Raw genomic sequence first — 19,791 nt, forward strand, 5'->3', positions numbered from 1 at the left:
AGAAAAATAATTTGACTCCTAAAATGTAGCTTCAAAAAGTTCATAATTTTTTAGCTTTTTTTCGAACAAGGAAACAAAAATTTAAATATTTTTAATAATATTCACGCATACAATATAATAATAGTATAACGATTACGGTATTAAGAAGAAATTGGTAGTTGAAGTAGAGTAGTGATAGAGTAATAGTTGCTAATGAAGAATATTTATATAATATTTATTTTTAATTTCATGTATTTTGTTTTCATTTAATTTTAATTAATAAGAAATAAAAATTGTTATAAATTAATAATTATAATATAGTTATAAGGGTAATAATAATAATTATTATAATAATATTACGTCTCCATCATATTTTGTTAACTACTACACTTTATCGCTTTAAACAAAAAGTCAAGCAAAATATTTTATTTTTAAATTCTTCTTTTTAACTCTTGTTTCAAAAAATACATCAACAAATGCTAAATACTCGAAGATTTATCCTTTTTTTTTTCTTCATTTTTAGTTCACTTTAAAAATATTTTATTTTTATTTTAAACGTAATTTGTTTTTATTTTTTAAATTGGTGTTTTCTCCTTTTTCTTCTCAATCTTTCTTTCTTCTTTTTGTTTTATGAAAAATAAATTGTATTTTTTTATTTTATAAAAGTTAGCAATAGTATCTTAAATGTTTAAATATTTTTTTTTTTTGTTTTAATGTAAAAACGGCTACAAATTTAGTTGAGGAGCAGTGTTTTTCTTTTATAGTAAATATATGTATAAATATTAAAGTTTAAATGAAAAAGAAAAATAATAATAATTATAATCAAGAAAAATAAACAAATTAATTTCAACACCAATCGGCGGTGTAGGTGAAATCATGGAAGAACAATTGTTCTTCGTCAGTCAAATGTCGCGGCTCCTTTGGCGGTGTCAATTGGGGTTTTTCTGATGTGAATTCCTCATCGAAGTTTGAAACATCTTCGAGGTGGTTCTGAAGGAAGAAAATTAAAGAAAACAACATAAAAATAATGTAAGAAACAAAAATTAAATAAAAATAAAATCGTAGCCATGCAATTTTTAAAAAGTATGTCAAAAGATTAAACTTACAATTGTTGGCACAAATGGCGGCTTAACCTTTCTTAAAAGCAGGTCGTCCCAGGCAATTGAACGGAAGAAAGCTTGTTTCTTCACATCTTCAGCGTCTCTTTCCGATGAGCCAAGGCGTCGTTCAGGATTCTTTCTTAAAAGCTTTAGAGAGTAGAGAAAAAGGAATGAGATAAAAAATAAGTTTCTTTTAACACAAAAAACACTTTAAAATGTATTGTTTATAAGCTTATGTCTTTAATTAAGATGTTTGGTTTTCAATCTGGCAATATTTTTTGACAGCTGTCACTTAGTGTATGCTAAGTTTAGTTTGGAATATCATAATTAATAGTCTTTATCGTTCTTCATAAAAACAACACGTCTAAATTATGGTTATTTGTTTTCGAACTTATTTCCGTTTATAAAAGCTTATCTTTGACCCATCACTTAAAAGTAGAATTGAAAATTTAACGTTTGTGGGCTAATTGGCAGGGTTGAAAACTAAATTCTATCTTGTACGATCTTATTGGTCTTCCTTAAAATTTAAGTTAAAATAGGTTATTTTAAAACGAAAGCTTTTGAATTCAATGGGAGGTTTTTAACCCCTTACTGCATGATTTTTTTTTCTTCATGAAAAAAATATATGTGATAGTTAATTATAATTAAAAAAACACGTGTTTGAGGAATTTAGAATTTTTTGAGAAAAAAGTGGAGAATTTTGCGATTTCCGGTTTGGATCATATATGGCACATTGAGCAGAAATGAAACAAAATTTTTTTCAATAAATTAAATCAACTATTTATTCAAAAAATTATGTTGTATGGAATATCGTGAAATAGTTTCTTTTCTCATTCAAACAAAGATTTACTTTGCATTTTCGGCACTCCACATAAGATCTTCCAAGGCAGTCTGGAACCTTACACCGCTGTCTGGTGGTCCAAACAGGAAGGTGATCTAATTGATCTAATCGAACGTCCTGCGATGGCATTATGGCAACAGGTCCCTTCAATTTCTTCAATTGTAGATTATTCTCCATGACATAAGAGGGTCGTCTTTTGTTGTACTTGGTTTGCTGGCATGGCATAAATCTTCGGCTACCGCGCACTTAAAATCTGCTAGTGGCAGCCACGCCTCAGAACCATCAAGCGTTCGTCTGTACAATAGCCACGCATTCACGGCTGTCAAGTCGATCATGTGGAAGAATATTCTGTGGTCAAATTTTTTTGATCTAATTTGCATTCTATAGTAGCCAAGAAGAGCATCAAACAGATCAACTCCACCCATATGCCGATTATATGCCATGACAGCCTTTGGACGTGATACAGTTTGGTAGCTCTTTTCTTTTTTGTTGAAGCGTTGGACTTCAGAAGACGGTTTGCTGCCGACATATGTCGAAGCAAGGTTCACAATTCTGTTGTCAAACCATGTTACCACAGAAATATCCAGGTTATCAATTGTCACCAGTTTTTCCACAGTTGCACCTCTTCCATTTTTTTTTAAATTCTTTTCGGTAGGAACTTTATATTCCGGAATCCGATTGGCTTTTATTGTTCCTAGCGGTAAAATCGATTTCTTTGCACGATAAGTCAACAGCGGTAAGGACGTGTACCAGTTGTCAAAGAATAATTTTGTAGTTGAATCCTTCAGGAATAGTTCTCGCCAGTCGAACGTCACTGGATGTACTAATCTTTGGCAAATCGGTTACGAACTATACATGTCCTTGGGCTCGAGTATAAAGTTCAAAGTCGTAGCTGAATCCAGAGCTACCATTGAGAACAAAATTTGTATATCCCCATTTGTGTGGTTTTTTTGTATTGCCGCATAGATGATCTGCTTTTGGTTGGTATGATTTGTTCATATACCATATACTCTTCTCTAGGGACAGTAAGGAGTCTCTGCCTTGTTTGGTCCAAGAATGGTTTTATTTTGTGAAGGGGATCATGCCCTGGTTGTCCTTTGGGTACTTGCGTCGAGTTGATGTTGAAATGTATGAATCTTTTTATTTCTTCGAAGCGGTTACATGCCATTACAGAGTTAATTTTTGGGTAACAATAAAACCTAGTTTATGGTAACTGTACGATGGACATGTACAGGAATATTCCAACAAACTGTTCAAGTTCCATTGCTGTAATATGGGTAATCTTTTCGGGACGTTTTTCACAAGAGTATCGGATAGTTTCTTGCTCTATATATTTGAACATTTCGTCTGTAAACAAGTACTTGTAGAATTGTACTGGCGTATCCAAGCTCCTCATTTCCTCAGGTAATGTCATATCACCTGTGAATGCGGTTTCATGATTACCTTTTCCACAAACCCATCCCGCCATCATCGGGGTTTTTCATCTCTCAAACTTCTACTTGAGGGAGGTATCATCTGGCAAAGAGGAATATTATTCCCAATCGGGAATTAGAGGATAATATTCCCGATTATAATATAATATTAGTTTTTTATGGGACACGTACATAAATATGCATGAATGTTGGTAAAAAAAAATATTCAACTTTTATGCTCTTATTGCATGTTGGTTCAAATGAACGTATATTTCTGCATGATGTGCCATATTTGATCCAAACCGTTTTTTTAACTTATAAGTACTTGTTGCTTCATAAAATCGAAAAAATTCACATTGTCAAAAATATTTATATTATTTGCTTTACTGGTAATTTTTTTTTCAATCACTACATTTTATTTTTATATTTTTTATTCAATTTTGAATTTTTCCAACACGCATTTCTCCTACTGCACCCTTTGTGAGGAGTTTGACAGAAAAATGAGTTGCTTAAACTCGTTCGCAGATGGCGTTTATCAATAAAATTAAGAGCGTTTATGTTACTAATTTCACACTGTATGTACAAAACAGCAGAATTAGTTGAAAACTGAAAAATATCGACAAAAAAAAGGTTTGGCTCATATATGAGCCACCATACAGTAAAGGGTTAAAGTTATCCATGAGACATTAAGACACATGAATTTCAATGTCACAGTAATTTTGTAAGGCACTTTGAGTTTCGTTTTGGATTTCGAAAGTATAAAATGTTTTACTTGGGATTTGAATATTGGAAGTTAAAAAAGCGCGTAAATGGGAAGATAGAATCTGGGTGATATTCTGTAAAGAAAAACCAAACAAAGTTTTCGGATAGTGCGAACGATTGGCTTTATACGTAGTCGTGCCATAAATACTGTTACACATTTTTCTTTGAAAATAAAGAAGACAAATATCAAATATGTTATACATTTTATTAAGTATAATATAAAATAGAATTAAAAATGATATAACACAGACTTTGAGTCGCTTCGGACAATCGTCTCTGGCAGCACGCACCTTTTCCTCAGAAAAATTCCGCACTGCTCGGAAAAGACTTGATTTCAGTCTTTTCAAATTCAGATGTCCTCGGTGGCAAGCCATCAGCTCTAGCTCTGTCCAAAAAGAATAATCCAGAGGGTTTAAATCGGGACTGCCTGAGGGCCAATCTGATGCCTTGATGAACTCAGGAACATTATTTTCCAGCCACAACTGGGTCGATTTGGCTTTATGGGCTGGAGCTGAGTCCTGCTGGAACACCCATTCTTTTTATTAAATAGAGTATTGTTGAGCGGTTTCACCACTTTCTCTAAAACGTCTTCTTGGTAGTTTTTTGCTTTTGTTTTTACACCTTGTTCACAAAAATGCAACTTTGTGATGCCTTTGGATGATGGCCCCTTTCGACTCAACCAATTTTATCTTTTGCCTCCTGTGAACTCCGAGCATAGACCTTGTCATTTTGGCAATTGTATTTTTCTTTAATAGTGAACATTTTCTCATCTGAAAACATGATTTTACGATACCTTCCATCACCGTAACGTCTGAGCAATGCTTTTGCTCTTTCCATCCTAATTTGTTTCAAGGCATTGTTTAATCTCTGCCCAGTCACTCGGCGGTAGGCACCCATCTCAAAGTCATTTTTAATTAGCCTCGAAAAATTTCTTCTTGAAATATCCATCTCTCGTGACATGATTTTCTGCTTACGAAGGGGATTTCGGCTGCCATTGCACGAACGGTATTCTAGCCCTCACACTTTGTGGACGACCGGACCAAGGCTTATCTTTTACGCCATATAACGTTTAATTGTACGCCACACAAACATTCGATTAATTCCGAGGTTTTATAACAACTTGCAAATAAATGAATTGGATTTTCGAGCTTTATGCAGCGCAACAACTGCAGTTCTTCTTTCTTCTTTTGAGGACTCCATCTTTGCACTTGTAAAGTAGGACTAAGGCTATACTTTATTTTAAACCTACTCGTATATAACAGTAGTTATTAAAAAAAAATAATGTGACTTGTTGTATGCATCTGAATGTCAAATAGTTGTAACAGTATCTAGGCACGACTACGTACATCGAAGTTTCGTTCGTTTTTGAAAAACAAACTATCGTTTCTTTTACGCTTTTTATACAATTTTGCGCTAGTTCCAATGAACAAATACAATTTTCGGGTATTGGAAATGGGGTAGGTTAATTAATACTTTACAAAATAAAGCATACAAATAATCTAGGCGAAGGCAAGGCTTGACAAAGTGTTCAAATGGTAGATATGTGCACATGCGTTAATAAGTTTTTCTCAAAATCCACCTCGGTCTACCGATTCCTACTCTCACGTCCTCGCGGTGAACATCGGGTACTTAGACTAAGTTTCAACATAAGTGACAAAATTGTTGGTAACAGCAAACAGGTTTGAGATGTTTCCACTAAAGCACATCTCCTTTTATCAAAACCGCGGCGCAGGAATTTTCGAGATGGAATCAACAATGGCGTGTACAGTTCCAGTATGGTTAAACTACTAAGTGAACACATTATGGAACTTCTAAAACATATTTGGAAATCAGGTCTGTAAGGAGCGGTTATACTGAGGATTTGGCCCTCCAGGTTGGGGGCAGTGTTGTTGTCCTGACCACTTAAAATTATTTAGTTTCGAAAAACTAAAAACCATCGCATAAGGACGAATTAACTGAAAAAAAGTGAGCATAAGATACAACTTAAAAAGTAATTATTAGATAACACGTGGTTAAGCGTTTCACATTCGCATAGTACGGCTAAAGAACGATTCTCCGTAGGTACTTCAAAGTAATTCGAAGTTAGGCTCAACAGTAAACTGATGGGCATTCTTAGAAGAGCAAGTATTAAGGTTAAAGGGGAGGAATGCAGCTATTTCTGAAACAAAAGATTCCCTTGCAAGATCAAAGTGTGGCATTCATTGAATCCCATTTATTAAATTAAGACTATTCCAGACAAAAATACACAAGTTATTTTTTGAAATAATAAAGAATTTTCAAACAATCATTACTTACCCTTCTCATAATAGCAATAGCTTCCAATGACAAAAATCTTGGATATCGTACTTCATCGTTAACAATCGAATCGAATACTTCCTCCTCGTCATCTCCCGGGAATGGTGACTACGTATAGTGAAATATAATTAAAATTTTCCTCATTTTCTCCACCATCGTCTCTTCAGTTTTTGTTTTTGCAATAACTTACCTCTCCAACAAGCATTTCAAAGATCAATACACCCAAACCCCACCAATCAACTGCTCTGGTATATGACGTTTCGGTGAGAACTTCAGGTGCCAGAAATTCAGGTGTACCACAGAATGTTCCAGTTCGATCACCAAAGCCCATGCCTTCTTTGCATAGTCCAAAATCTGCAATTTTCACATAACCTGCAAAGATATAGAGATAGAGAGTGGAATAAAGTTTTAAGAAGATGTGTCTGGAGATTGAAAAAAAAAATAAAAAAAAAACTTTACCTTCTGTATCCAACAATAAATTGTCCAACTTCAAATCACGATAGATAATCTTGTTCTCATGCAAATACTGAAGTCCCAGGACAACACAAGCAGCATAGAACACAGCTCTTGGCTCCGAAAAGACATCCGTATGGATGTGCATCATCAAATCACCTCCAGCTGCATACTCCATCACGAAGCAGACGTGTTGCTAAAGGAAGACACAGAAGAGAAAGAGTGGAATGTGAAACACCCCATCACCGCCAATTAGATAACAACCTATCATCAGAAAAGCACAGAAGCCGTCTTCATCCAACTTCTCGCTTTATTTACTTACCTCAGTTTGGAAGCATGCATACAAATTGACTAAGAAAGGATGTCGCATAGCATTCGCAACCTCAAAGATCCGCTTCTCGCTCAGCAGCGACTCCACCTCGTCGCGAGCAATAATGTCACCCTTCTTGAGGGCCTTAATCGCATAGTAGTCGTTGCTTGTCTTCAGTTGCGACAAGATAACTTTGCCGAAGTGTCCTCGTCCCAGCACGCTCAGCATTCGGAAGTTCTCAATTGATAGCATTCCTGGCTGATGGGATTGTGATTGGCGGCGTGACTCATACGCCGAGTCTCTATACTGAAGACCACGTGCGACTTGGCGACGTCCACCTGCATTACCAGCAGCAAGTTGAGCTGCAGCTGCTGCCGCTGCTACTGCTGCTGCTCCTGCACCAGTATTAGATGGCTGAGCATGAACATGACTTGGGGGTGGTGGTGGCATGGCTCCGGATGCAATACTGCCACTGCCACTGCCACCAACACTACCACCTCCAACAACTCCCAATTCGAATTGATTCTGATAGATTGGTTGATGTTGCTGCTGTTGAGGATAGTGCTGCCTCTGGGTTGGCTGTGGGAATTGCTGGGCATGTGACTGATATTGTGGAGTTGGTGGCTCCTGAACAATCGGTGATGGTTGCACGTACTGCTGCTGTTGCTGATTATTATTGACAGACAAATTACCAAACTGTGGTATAATCTAATTTTCGTTCGTAGATATATCAAAACCATCCAGACAGGGCAAGGATCGCACCAACGATGAAGTCGACGACGACGTCGGTACCGAACACGACAATAACGTTGACAAGACATCAGAAGAGCCAAAACAGAGAAAAATAAATTTTATGTTAGAAACGTTAGCGAGTTAAAAAGCATCAAATACAAATTTGAAAAGTTTTTGCTTTTGAAGTTGTCTACTTCTATTTATTATTAAAAAATTTAAATGTCAAGAGACCGCTAGTGAAAGCATTTTATTGTTTTATACATTTTTATTTTTAAGGCGTGTATGAAAAAAAAATTACAGAGCACGAAAGATTCCTTTTGCATTTTTTAAAAAAACTTAAATATTAAAGTTAAAAAAACAACCGCTCATTCTATGTGCACCAAATTTTACACACCATCAACAGCAACACACACTCAAACACACAAATAAAAAGTTTCAAAAACCAAACTAAATAGAATTTTGAGTTGATAAAATGTACATGTTGTCTACTTTTTTGATAAAAACTAAATGAATGCAGGAAGCTCGAGGGAATATCGTTTGGAAAAACAGGACTGTGTAAATTTATTTCATTAGATTCATATTTAAAACAAATCCAAGAAGATATTTTCCAAACATCTTTTCATTGGTAAAACTTTCTTAAGAATATGAATGATCTTTTATTGATATGGACACAGGATGAAAAGATAAAACAAGTTATCCACGAAATTTCGACAAAGCTTTCGAAGAATATGCGCGTTTAAAACCTCACACATAAAATGTGTTTTGCTAAAAATCATAGATATATCTCTCTTAAATTAAGAGGAATTTGTTGCCTAGAGAGATCGATTTAGAAGCTTTAGAGACAAAGCTTCAAGCTAATGATACATTTGAGTTTAAAAAGTAGAAGGCTTATGGCACGAAAAAAAAACAAATTCTTTTCTAAATATCTCGTTAAAAACGCATATCTCGTAAAATGCTACGACCAAGAGAACTAGAGATATTAACATTTTTTTGAAACCGAACATTTTTTTCTGTTTTTTTTGAAGGCATAAGCTTTAGGAAGAACAAAATCAACCATATCTCGTTAAAAACTTATATCTCGAATTGTACTGCGACCGAGAGAACTAGAGATATTAACATTTTCTTGAAACACAACATTTTTTTCCAGTTTTTCAGAAGTATAACTTTCAGAAAAACAAAATCAACCATATCTCGTTAAAAACTTATATCTCGTCTATACTACGACTGAGAGAACTAGAGATATTAACATTTTCTTGAAGCAGAGAATTTTTTTTTCAGAAGGTATAAGCTTTAGAAAAAGCAATATATCTCACTAAGGTTCATTTAAGCAAATATAACGTAACTAGCATTCATTTGGAGATATAATTCGTGAAAAGCTTTACAAGCAGAAAAATAAACGGATTTCTAATAAGAGGTGTCATTATGAAGAGACCGTTTTTTTTTGTTGGACAGCTGTCATCTTTTGACATTTGCCATCTTTTGACATTTGTCAAGCAATAAATACGTCATTACTAAAAATACACGACTCAACAAAAAATTGGAGTGTTTAAAATTCACTACCAAAATGACGAACTTTTTGCATCGCAGTTCGGGAAATTAGAGCACTTTTGAGAAGCTGCCAATATTCAAAATGGTTCTTTATTAGTGCTGTTGAGACAAGTTATTAATGTGAATAATCAAAACTGTGAGGATTCTTAAGATGAACAGGGAATATTGCTGCTATAGCCCAGAGTGTTAAATAAAACCTAGGCGATTTGCCTTCGATCTTTGGAATGAGTGATTTCACAAACAACTTTGTACCGTATTTGGCATTAAAACTAAGGTCCTTTGAGAGAAATATCTTTTTCCGTAATGAAGTCGATTTTTCCCCGGAGGCTCCGTTGATATGCATGATTGTCGCATTTGGGCCTTAAAAACTCTAACAAATTTTATTGAGTTTTTAGCCTCAAGCTGTCACTGTTTGGTACGGTTTTTGAGCTGGCAACGATATTGCACCAAACTTATTCGAAAATGAGGCTGCTGAAACTGTTACGGTTATAGATTGCCCTACCAAACTATGAATACTTAATTTTTATGGCAGGATTTGGAAGCACCGAAACAATCGAATTTTTCAATAAAAATTTCCGGAAAGTGTTATCAGGCAAAGAGGTGGTAACAATTGGTCACCATTGTGATTTAACACCCTTATACTTTTTTCTATGCGCAACAATTTTTTTAAGATCTTAAATAAGGGATTCGTGAAGATATCAAAAAGAAATTAATTTCTTTTTAAAAATTATCGTTTAGTATCTAAATTTAATGAAAGTGTTTACGATTTCTTGAGTAACCCAAACAGTATTTGTTTTTACTTCAATATCTCCAGAATATAATTGACATTACTTTTAGAGATATTAGAAGAAAAATTTCTACAAACTGAATCATATAAACAATTTGTTTCCAGAAACCAATTTTTGGAAGTGAATGATATCTAGGAGAACTTTTTGAAACATATAATAATTTGTAATATCTCGGTTTTTGGAGATTTTATTGTTTTTATTTCTCAAGAACAAATTTAAAGAATGGAAAATTTCGAATAAATGATTTGAAATGTTTTCTGTTTCGTAAATATATCAAGATCTCATAAGGGGAAGTTGATCAATCTTTGTATTCACCTAATTTGAAGAATTCACTGAAATTCGGCAGAAGTTTTTGAACGTACTTGAATCTAAGCATGTTTAACCTGAAGGTGTCTAGCGAAGTCATTAAATTTAAATTTCTCAACTACGCCTTTCAAATATTGAACCACAACCAAAATATAAAAAATATGAAAATTAATGTGAAGTGATAATATAATTTTAAAAATGCTCAACTTCGGAATTGAACTGAGATATATTTCGAAAATAAAGGATTTTAGAATTTCTTTTGTATATTTTGAAGTAAAAAAGAAGTTTTACGCAGTACAAGTTTTTCCAACAATATCTTAACTTCTAGCAACCATTTAAAATGTTTGCCCCTTCTAAACTATAACAATTTTTCTTTTTTTTTATTCTGTGTTTTTTAATTTTATTTTTTGTTGTTTTGTTCAATTTTCTGTTTACCTGTTCATTTGAGGTAGAAGAAGGAGAAGAAATAGGAGTAGTAGTAGTACTAGTTGTTGTTTTTGTTGTATCAGGCATGTCAGTGGAATAAGGTTGAATTGTTATATGTACAATGTTTATATAATATTTATCCTGTGAATAATCCAGATACAAAGATGAGGTTTTGATTAAAATTTTGATACAAAATTAATTTGTATGTAAATCACTCATTTATTTTTGTTCTAATTCTATTGAATTGTGTGAGTTTTTGAACAATGTGAAGAACGAAAATTTTGAAGCAAACATAAACAAAATATTAAAAACAGAAAAAAGAAATAAACAAAATTTAGCACGTAAAAAATAAAATAAAATTTTTGTGATGAAATGGAGTACCACAGTGATGGATTTTAGGGCCTGAACTCTTTTTTCATAAGAACAGGTAGGTGGTTGGTGAGATATTTATAAATAACGAGTTATTGGTAAATGTGAGGGACATATAAGACAAAGAATATTGAACAATATTTCGCTTGGACAAAGTTAGTGAACATTCTAAATATAGAAATAAAGTAAAGGGTATTCCAATACGAGGTTTTATTATGATATTAGATAAAAACGAATGTTTTACTCTATTGTAAAAAGGGAAGTATGCCACTATGAATGAACAATAGTAACAAGTTTTTAAGATTGCATATCCTTTTGCGGCTGTGTGTCCTCAAAAATTTTACGAATTATGGCTGCAAAGAGAAAACTCTTTTGATGTTAAATCGGTGGTAGATTGTGATCAACTTTTTAAGAAATAACATAGGTTAGATCAGGTTGAAGTGGCTGTTCTGAATGGGATAGCGGCCAGTTGTCGGCCCATTGTGATACCACATGTATCTTAAGACCTCTTTCTAATATGAAATGAAACCAATAGGAGTTCCTTACGAAATTTAAAAGACTTTTAATGTGAATGTGTCTGAGATCATTTGTATCGTTATAGAAGAATTCTCTTTCGTTTTTGAGCTAGAGTTTTAGCAATTTCAATGCGTTTTGGAAGTTGTGTCCTTCATTTTAAGTAAAGATCAAGATATTTAAAATGAAACCTTTAAGAATGAAAAACAATCATAGAAACTCAATTTAAAAACACGAATTTGTTTATTTTCCTTTGGAATTGTCTCTTTCTTAATTCGTTTCTTGGGGAAATAATTCGAAAAAAACTATTTTGGTTTCGTTTTCATTTAAGAGTTTTCGGTAAAAAGTTCAAAACTTCTTCTATTAGACTTCGGAAAATATAATTATTAGTTTATAGTTTTCTTTAAAGTGCTAAGTGTGTATTTTTTAAAAACAAATGAGTGTTTAGTTATTCAAAACCCCACCTTAAATGTGTATCTTTGTGTCAGTATTGAGTATTTGTATGTTTCTTAAATTTTAAAAAATACTATCCGTGCAAAAATAAGTGATTTTGTGTGTGCAAAAGAAACATCTATAGTAAAATGTCTAGACAAAAATTTATATAAAATGTACAATGTGTAAAAATGTATTTACATAGAAAAAATGGCAATAAACACTCGACAACACAAAACAAAATTTCCAAAAAAAAATCATAAAAAGCAACAAAAAAATGGTGAAAAAAAAGACATTTAAATTAAAAAAAAAAAAAACAAAAACAAAACAAAAATAATAAACCAAACCTAACCTCAACACAACATCTATCACTGTCGTTGATGACCCGGCTACTACAGTCATCGTCATCATCCGGATACTCAACAATTGGCATAGAATTCGGCACCGGCGATGGTGGCATCTCGATAATTGGACTTCCATCCCCACTGCCACCACCACTGCCGCCCATCAGGATCACTGGTGGCATCATTAGCACCGGTCGGTGATAGGGTCCGACATTTGCACCAACAACTCCGCCAACAGTGCTGCCACTGTTATTGGTATTGATGTTGGTGTTGGTGTTGCTATTGTTGTTAAAACTATTTCTAATACTACTATTACGGTTCATCGGCATGACTTGATGGACGGCATTGGTGACGTGCGGGATGGCAGTGCTGATGGAGGAATTAGTGGTGCTGTTGTCATATGGGACCTGCTGATGGTGTTGTGGGGGCGGGAGGACTGTTTGGGGTATAAACTGTTCGGCTTCGGAGTAATATTGTTGCGTTGGTGATTGGTGATATTGCATCAGCTGTTGGGCAGCTGAACCGAGATATTGTTGTTGTTGCTGCTGTTGTTGTTGTAATTGTTGACGTGTTGGCGGTCGCTGTAATGTTGAGGGCTGTGAATCCATTTGGTTGAGAAATTCAAATTCTCGTAAAGCACTCTGTAACTGTTGTCGATTATGACAAACATACAAGAAAGACACAAAACGTTTCGGTTTGTTTTTTTTTTCAACAACAAAACAAAAAAGTAGGATTTTGTACAAATTATAAAGAAGCATGCAAATATTCATGAAGTTTATTTTTATGTCCAATTTGTTTCTAATTGTTTACTTTTAATATTTACTTTTGTATTTATAAAAAAAAATACCTGATTTTGTGTTCTTATTGTTTGTTTTTATCTGTACATAAATATTTTAAATTTATGATTAAATCTATATGGAATGATTTTTAAATGAAAGTCAGAATTGCAAAAGTAAAGATGGCGTTGTCATCGCTGTGCTTGAATTTTGCTTATATCCAAAAAATAAACAAAAATTGGGTTTTTCAACGCTATTGTCGATCTAAACTAACAAGTTGAATTAGTTTTTTTTAAATATCTAACAAATTCTAGTTTCGGAGGAAATTTGTGAAATACGGTTAAGTCGATTTGAAGCCAAGTTATAATGAAGATAAAATTAAACTTTCCTCACACCAATCCTAATTCGTGGCTAAGTAATCTAACGGGTTGCCCATTTCGCGGTTTCAAAAGAATAGGGTTGAAATTCGACAGCTGTCAAACTGAATTGTTAAACTAATTTTTTTTGGCAGTCGAAAGTTTAAAATTTAAAAAAATGGATCGCTTAACTATGGCACAACGCATACAAACTGATAAAACCTACTACAAAAATGGTGATTCTGCCCCAACCACTTATCGTGACTTAAGAGGAGATTATGATATACATAATCGTCCAACTACGCAAGCAATTGGCAAAATTGTAAAGAAATTTGAAGACACTGGTTACATATATTGTAAGACCTGTGCATTATTGTTTCGCTGCTCCATGTGAAAGAAGATCCGAATGTGTCTATCCCTCATCGTTTTCAGGAATTAGGACTGCTTAGGGCACGATTTCCATTTGGATCTATAGCTACATCTATTTAAAAGTCGTAGATAAAAGGAATGGGCGCTTGAACCAACAGGCGATGGACGACGCTTTTTGAACAAAATTTTCTTCAGCGACGAAACACAATTCCCATTCGGTAGTCGGTCGGTATGTTAATAAACAAAATTGTTGTATTTAGGGTTCTAAAAATCCTCAAGTAACTGAAGAGAGGCTATTACACCCACAAAAAGTGTGATTGTACCTTGGAATGACTTATACCGTCGATTCGGCGCTTTTTGGTAATATGATAAATGACTTTTTTTTGCCTGCTGTTGAAGAATACGACTTCGAGAATAGGTGGCTTCAGCAAGACGGTGCCACATGTCACACAACTTGAGCGAATATGGAAGAGACATTTCCTGGGCGGGTAATTTCACGTCGTGGCAATATAAACTGGCCATCATGATCACGCGATTTGACGCTGGATTTTTTTTGTAGGGCTACGTGAAAGACCGTTTTTCTAAATAGTATCCGTGTCATAATGGTTGGTGCGTTGGATTCTCATGCACAAGGTCTTGGGTTCATTTACTGCCTATGCCTTCTAAAGTTTTTTTTTCACCTCTTGCGTGGAATTGACAAATTCTCCAAGAGTAATCCTGTCATAAAAAGTGCTTTCTCAAATTAGTCGTTTGGATTTGGCTTAAAACTGTAGGTCCCCTCTATCCCAGACAACAGTTCTCGCGAATGGTTGAGAGACTGTTGCCATCTAGTTTTTTTTTTAATTTTTAGCTGTTTCATGCTCGAAACGTACACAGAAAATCCATAGAACTAAATGACTCGCTTAACTCTTGAACAAAGTTGATAAGTGTTGAGCATTTATTTCTTATGATTTTTTTGAAAATGTTATTCGCTTACAAAGTCCATTGGATTCAGGAATTGAAGCCATTTGATTTTTAAAGTAGCTTGATTTCGACAACGATTTTTAATGGACTATTTTTCTTTTTGAAAATCAAACTGTTAAAAACGTTTCGAACAACGATGGAAGTGGCAGCCGAATTTTAGCCATCTTTGTTCTCTGCTGAAATCAAAGATATCAGTTTAGGCATCTTCTGGTTTGTTGCCATACAATTTTTTGGGCAATTAATTCCCAAATTATCAGTTGCCTATAGCATATGCTAATTGTCCGCTTTGGAGTTGCAGTTTGGCCAATTTGGAGTTTTTTTAAATGTGGGGAACCGTTAAAAATGGATGTACTGCCAACAAAACTCAAACAATTCAAGGCAAATTTCACTGAAAACATTTAACTAAAAAATGTTTTTTCTTTCGCAGGGTATTCTCTTTATTTAAAGAAATAGGTTCTTTTTATTAAACATTTTTAAAAATATTAAAAATGTTAGACAAACTTTAAAAATTAATTCATTTTGAATGATCCCTTGTTTCAAAAGGAATTGAATTCAAGACAAAACGGAATTAAAAGGCTCAAGAAGCAGAAAGGATATTCGCAAAAATTAAAACTTTCAATTGAATTTGGAGTGACCTAGTTGAAGTTGTGGTTATGAATGTTTAGATCGATTTATGGTCGATTTATTTTTAGCCCTCAAAGAATTAAATTAATTCTGAAAAATCAGTTTATGTCTACTCTAACGATATAACGCTTTTTTTTTGTTTTGCCGATTTTATAATTTTTACAGTGATATTAGTTCGAAAAAAATTTTATACTATAAAGTCTTTTGCAACTATTTCTTTCGTTGGGATAAAAATGTATTAACTTGTTGTTAAAATATAGATTTTTTGAAACAACGTTAAAATTAAAAAAAATATCTGATTCAAAAAACTGTAGAGCATTCTTAATTTGCCAAAAATTAAGCAAATTACAAAAAACCTCAAATATTAAGTTGCAACCAACGTTATTTAAAAAATGATATACAAATCTGGATCATACGTTTCCAATACAACAAAGGGAATTTTTTTCTGCATTCTTCATTAAAACGCAACCTTTTTTTCTGCTAAAGCCTTACTGTGTTTAAATCTTCAACATATTTGCGATACTAAATTTTTTAGAAAATTTCAAAAATGCAACTTGCAGGTCATTCAAATTTGAGTTTTGGATACAACTGCTGTAAGCTTTCGTGTGTGTTTTGAAAGATTACGCTTCTGAAGCTGTCTTCTGTTTTAAAAGATAACATTTTTGAAGCAGTCTTGTTAAATCCTTTGAAGATGCAAAACCTATCATAGATCAAAACAACTACATCGGTCGAATTACCGATATCAAATAGGGGCAGGTTTATAGCTATCACTAAAATCTATCAGTAAAAATTGAAACAGGAGGAACTTAAAATATTTTACTGATCAGCGGATATATCAACCAGTAAATGTAAGTCATTAAATTAAAGGTATGAAGAAACCTGGAGCTTCGCGCCTCATTGGAACATTGGAACGCCATCATCAAAAGTTAAATTTCATTACTAAATTTTTTTAAATGTTTTTACGAAGTTAAAAAATACTTGAGAATAGAATTCAACTTGTTGCGTTTATCTTTTGCTGAAAATAATGCTCTAAACTATTCAAAAATGTAAAACAAACATTTTACTGATGGATTTTACCGATTAACCAATAATTAAGTCTAAAGAAATATGAGCTTGTCAGTAAAGAACAAGAATTTGAGAAAATTGACAGATCTTATGCAAAGTAAGGAAAACGTTTTCGACGAAATATTTGTTTTTTTAACTGAACCAATATTGTTTCTCACTTATACTTTTATAAACAAACAATTTGACAGGACGAACAAGACAACACCAATGACATTTAACGAATTTTCTAATATGATTAATTTCTACTCAACAATGTTCTACATTTCAAAGCTCGAAATTGAAGAATTATATATTGAAAAGACACAACAGCGACTTTTTTTTAGACTCAGACATAATTACTTTAATGCAAAATGACGTATTATTTGTTTAAATGTTTAAATGTTGTGTACAGTATAGTATAATTTATTCATTCTCTAAGTGTTAGTGTTTTGTGTGAACACGCTGTGTATTGACTGTATTTAAAAGTCTCTATTTATAAAAAAATAAATTAAAACAAAACTAAGTCTTTATCTCTCAAGCCATCACCTAAAAATAAGGCTTATAGCTTGGGTCTATAGATTTACAATATTTAAAAGCCCTACACCTTTTTTCAAATTTAAACAAAAAAAGTTCAAGTAAATTACTACTTTCTACTACTTATATAAGTACTGACAAAAAATTACAGCTGTACAACAAAATAGACTAAATTCACTTTGACATGCATCACTATTTCACTTACCTCTTGGTCCATCTTCTGTAGAGTTGGAGGCGATCCTATTGGTACCTGTGGTGGTGGACTTGGCATCTGATTGGAGCTGCTCGATTTTTTACTACCTGCTGCTGACTTCTGATTGATTTGCAAATGAAGGCCTGTCGGAGATACAATGCCTCCTTGATTGTTGTTCTGTTTGTTAAGGTTCGCTGTTATGGGTGAGACTTCTGGTGGCAAAGCAGCAATGCCCTGCATCGATAGGGGCCGGGCACCACTTAGACCGGCCACACTGAGATCTGGATTCTCACCGGGAGTGGCGACATGTTCTGTTTCGGCAACTGTCGGATCATATTCCAAGTTCAAAGCTTGCTGACCGGGTGTGTAGGGTTCGCCATCGATAGTACCCGACGATGGGGTTCGAGAAATTGGCAGATCGTTTTGATTGCTGGGCTGGTTTCGCTTGAGCAAACGGCCCCAGGTGGCAATGTTGATGTTCATTTGTTTGGCACGCGGGATGTTTTTAACTTGCTGCTTATTGAAGATCATTCGTTGACGTTGCAGTTTTGGCTTCTGGGAAATCATGGGGTTTAAGAATTTTATTTCGGCAAAGAGCAAGCCTTGCGGTTCCAGTTGCAGGGCCATGCCGTGTCGCACATCATCGATGAATTCCTCGAGACGAAGGAATTTCACAGCACACAACGAACGCCAGTCACGCCAGAACACACCGATCTCGAGTTCTCGCGAACGATCTAGATCAATTGAGAATCGCTGATCCCAGGCCTGTTGGGAGCAAGGTTTCCATGAGGTTTGAGCAACTGTGGTGTTGTCAAGCTTTATAACTGCCATAATTTCAAATGAAGTCTCATCTTTGACACTGTAACTTTTCGAAGAACTACGACTGGTGACACCTTTGACGAAGCTTCGCAAATCACCCGGACTTGAATTGTTATCTTTGTCGCGGCGCGATCGCCCAGGGACATCTTCCAACAGATCTTGACAGCCCATAAGACGGACCTCGAGTTTGCCCGTCACCGAGGCACAACGACCCAACGATGTCACTTGATGATAAGGCTTACCACCCAGTCCACCTTGGAAGGGTTGCAACGATGTGTAGGTTACCGGAACTGGCGACGATGCTTGAACACTTTGCAGCTCGGTTTTGAGCTGTTGAGCTGTCGGCGAATCGGGTGGTAATTCTTGTCGGCGAAGGTCCAACGAGAGCCGCAGCAGGTCCAGTTTTCGCGATGATTCGGATAATCGAACTTGAGCCTAAGAAACAAATAAGAAAAAATAATATAAGTCAAAGAATTTAAAAGTTGACGAAAAACAAGATATTAGAATTTTTGTGGTGTTCTTGGCTAAATAAAAAAAATGTTACTCACTGTTTTGGAAATCATGTCTGAACTGAAGAGCTAAAAAGTTTTTGCCATAAATTTGACAAACTTGTTCTGCGCTGAAAATATTTTGTCAACAAAAAATTATCCAACATTTTTCTGCTCTGATTCACCCAGAATCAATATTTCAAAATTCATTGAGAAAATAATAAAGTCTTAGGGAATCAATTCAATTTTTGCGTTTTCGATTTCTATTTTTAAAGTTGTATGTACCTACTATTTTTGTTTTTTAAAAAGAATTGTCTCAGCTTCGTGATTGATGATTAGGATGACGAATTTTTGCTTTAACACCTTTCAATGGACACACGAAAAATATAACCAGATGTGTTGATGTCATATTCTAAAATTTTTGTTTTCAAAAACAAATTTTAAAGTACTTCATGTAAATAATGAAAATAATAACGTAGTATTGACAAAAATGAAGGCATTCGGAGATTACGACTTAATTAGAATGGAGCAGCAACCCCAATGAACCTGCGATTTAGAAGAAAGCTTCTCTAGCTAGCTCTCTAGATTTGAAGTATCGTTGAATTCGTTTTTGAGAAATGAAATGAACGGAGATAACTACTTTTTATGGTACCTAGCCCGAAAAACAGTTAACACAAACCGAGGAAAAGAAAATCGTAACCTCTCACTCCTTCAAACCTACTCTTCTACAAATTTTGTCTAAATGATCCTTTTCTTTAGAATCAAAAACTTATTGACAGTAGTTTATGAGGGGTTCATTAAAATACATATCATTTGACGTTTTAGTCAAGTGTGTGACAGCTGTCTTATGTACAGTGTTGCCATCGCTTAAATAAAAATCTTCCATTTTCTATTCTTGTTCTTAGTATTTTTAACATCGATACTTACTTTTTTTCTCTTCCAAAACAATTTTTTAAGAATCTCATATTTGCCAGCAAAAATCAATGTTGGTATTTTTTAAATAAAGCCTTCAACT

The 19,791-nt window shown here is 34.2% G+C and overlaps 1 protein-coding gene across 9 annotated transcripts in view; it reads right to left on the reverse strand.

Annotated features, from left to right (window-relative positions):
- The window catches only part of LOC129950053 (serine/threonine-protein kinase N), a 255,008-nt gene continuing 235,217 nt past the window's right edge, over positions 1-19,791 (reverse strand). For 2 of the 9 annotated variants that reach the window (XM_056061835.1, XM_056061836.1), the window contains 9 exons: positions 17,482-18,723; positions 12,619-13,257; positions 10,962-11,093; positions 7,165-7,860; positions 6,849-7,038; positions 6,580-6,761; positions 6,390-6,497; positions 1,086-1,226; positions 1-969 (listed from right to left, as the gene is read on the reverse strand). In XM_056061835.1, coding sequence (XP_055917810.1) covers positions 826-969; positions 1,086-1,226; positions 6,390-6,497; positions 6,580-6,761; positions 6,849-7,038; positions 7,165-7,860; positions 10,962-11,093; positions 12,619-13,257; positions 17,482-18,723 — 3,474 coding nt within the window. In that variant the 3' untranslated portion in view covers positions 1-825. The remainder of the gene's footprint in view (positions 970-1,085; positions 1,227-6,389; positions 6,498-6,579; positions 6,762-6,848; positions 7,039-7,164; positions 7,861-10,961; positions 11,094-12,618; positions 13,258-17,481; positions 18,724-19,791) is intronic. The other 7 variants (XM_056061841.1, XM_056061840.1, XM_056061838.1 and 4 more) reach the window with 6 other exon arrangements.

This window comes from Eupeodes corollae, chromosome 3 (assembly GCF_945859685.1).
Source record: "Eupeodes corollae chromosome 3, idEupCoro1.1, whole genome shotgun sequence".
NCBI classification, from domain to species: domain Eukaryota; kingdom Metazoa; phylum Arthropoda; class Insecta; order Diptera; family Syrphidae; genus Eupeodes; species Eupeodes corollae.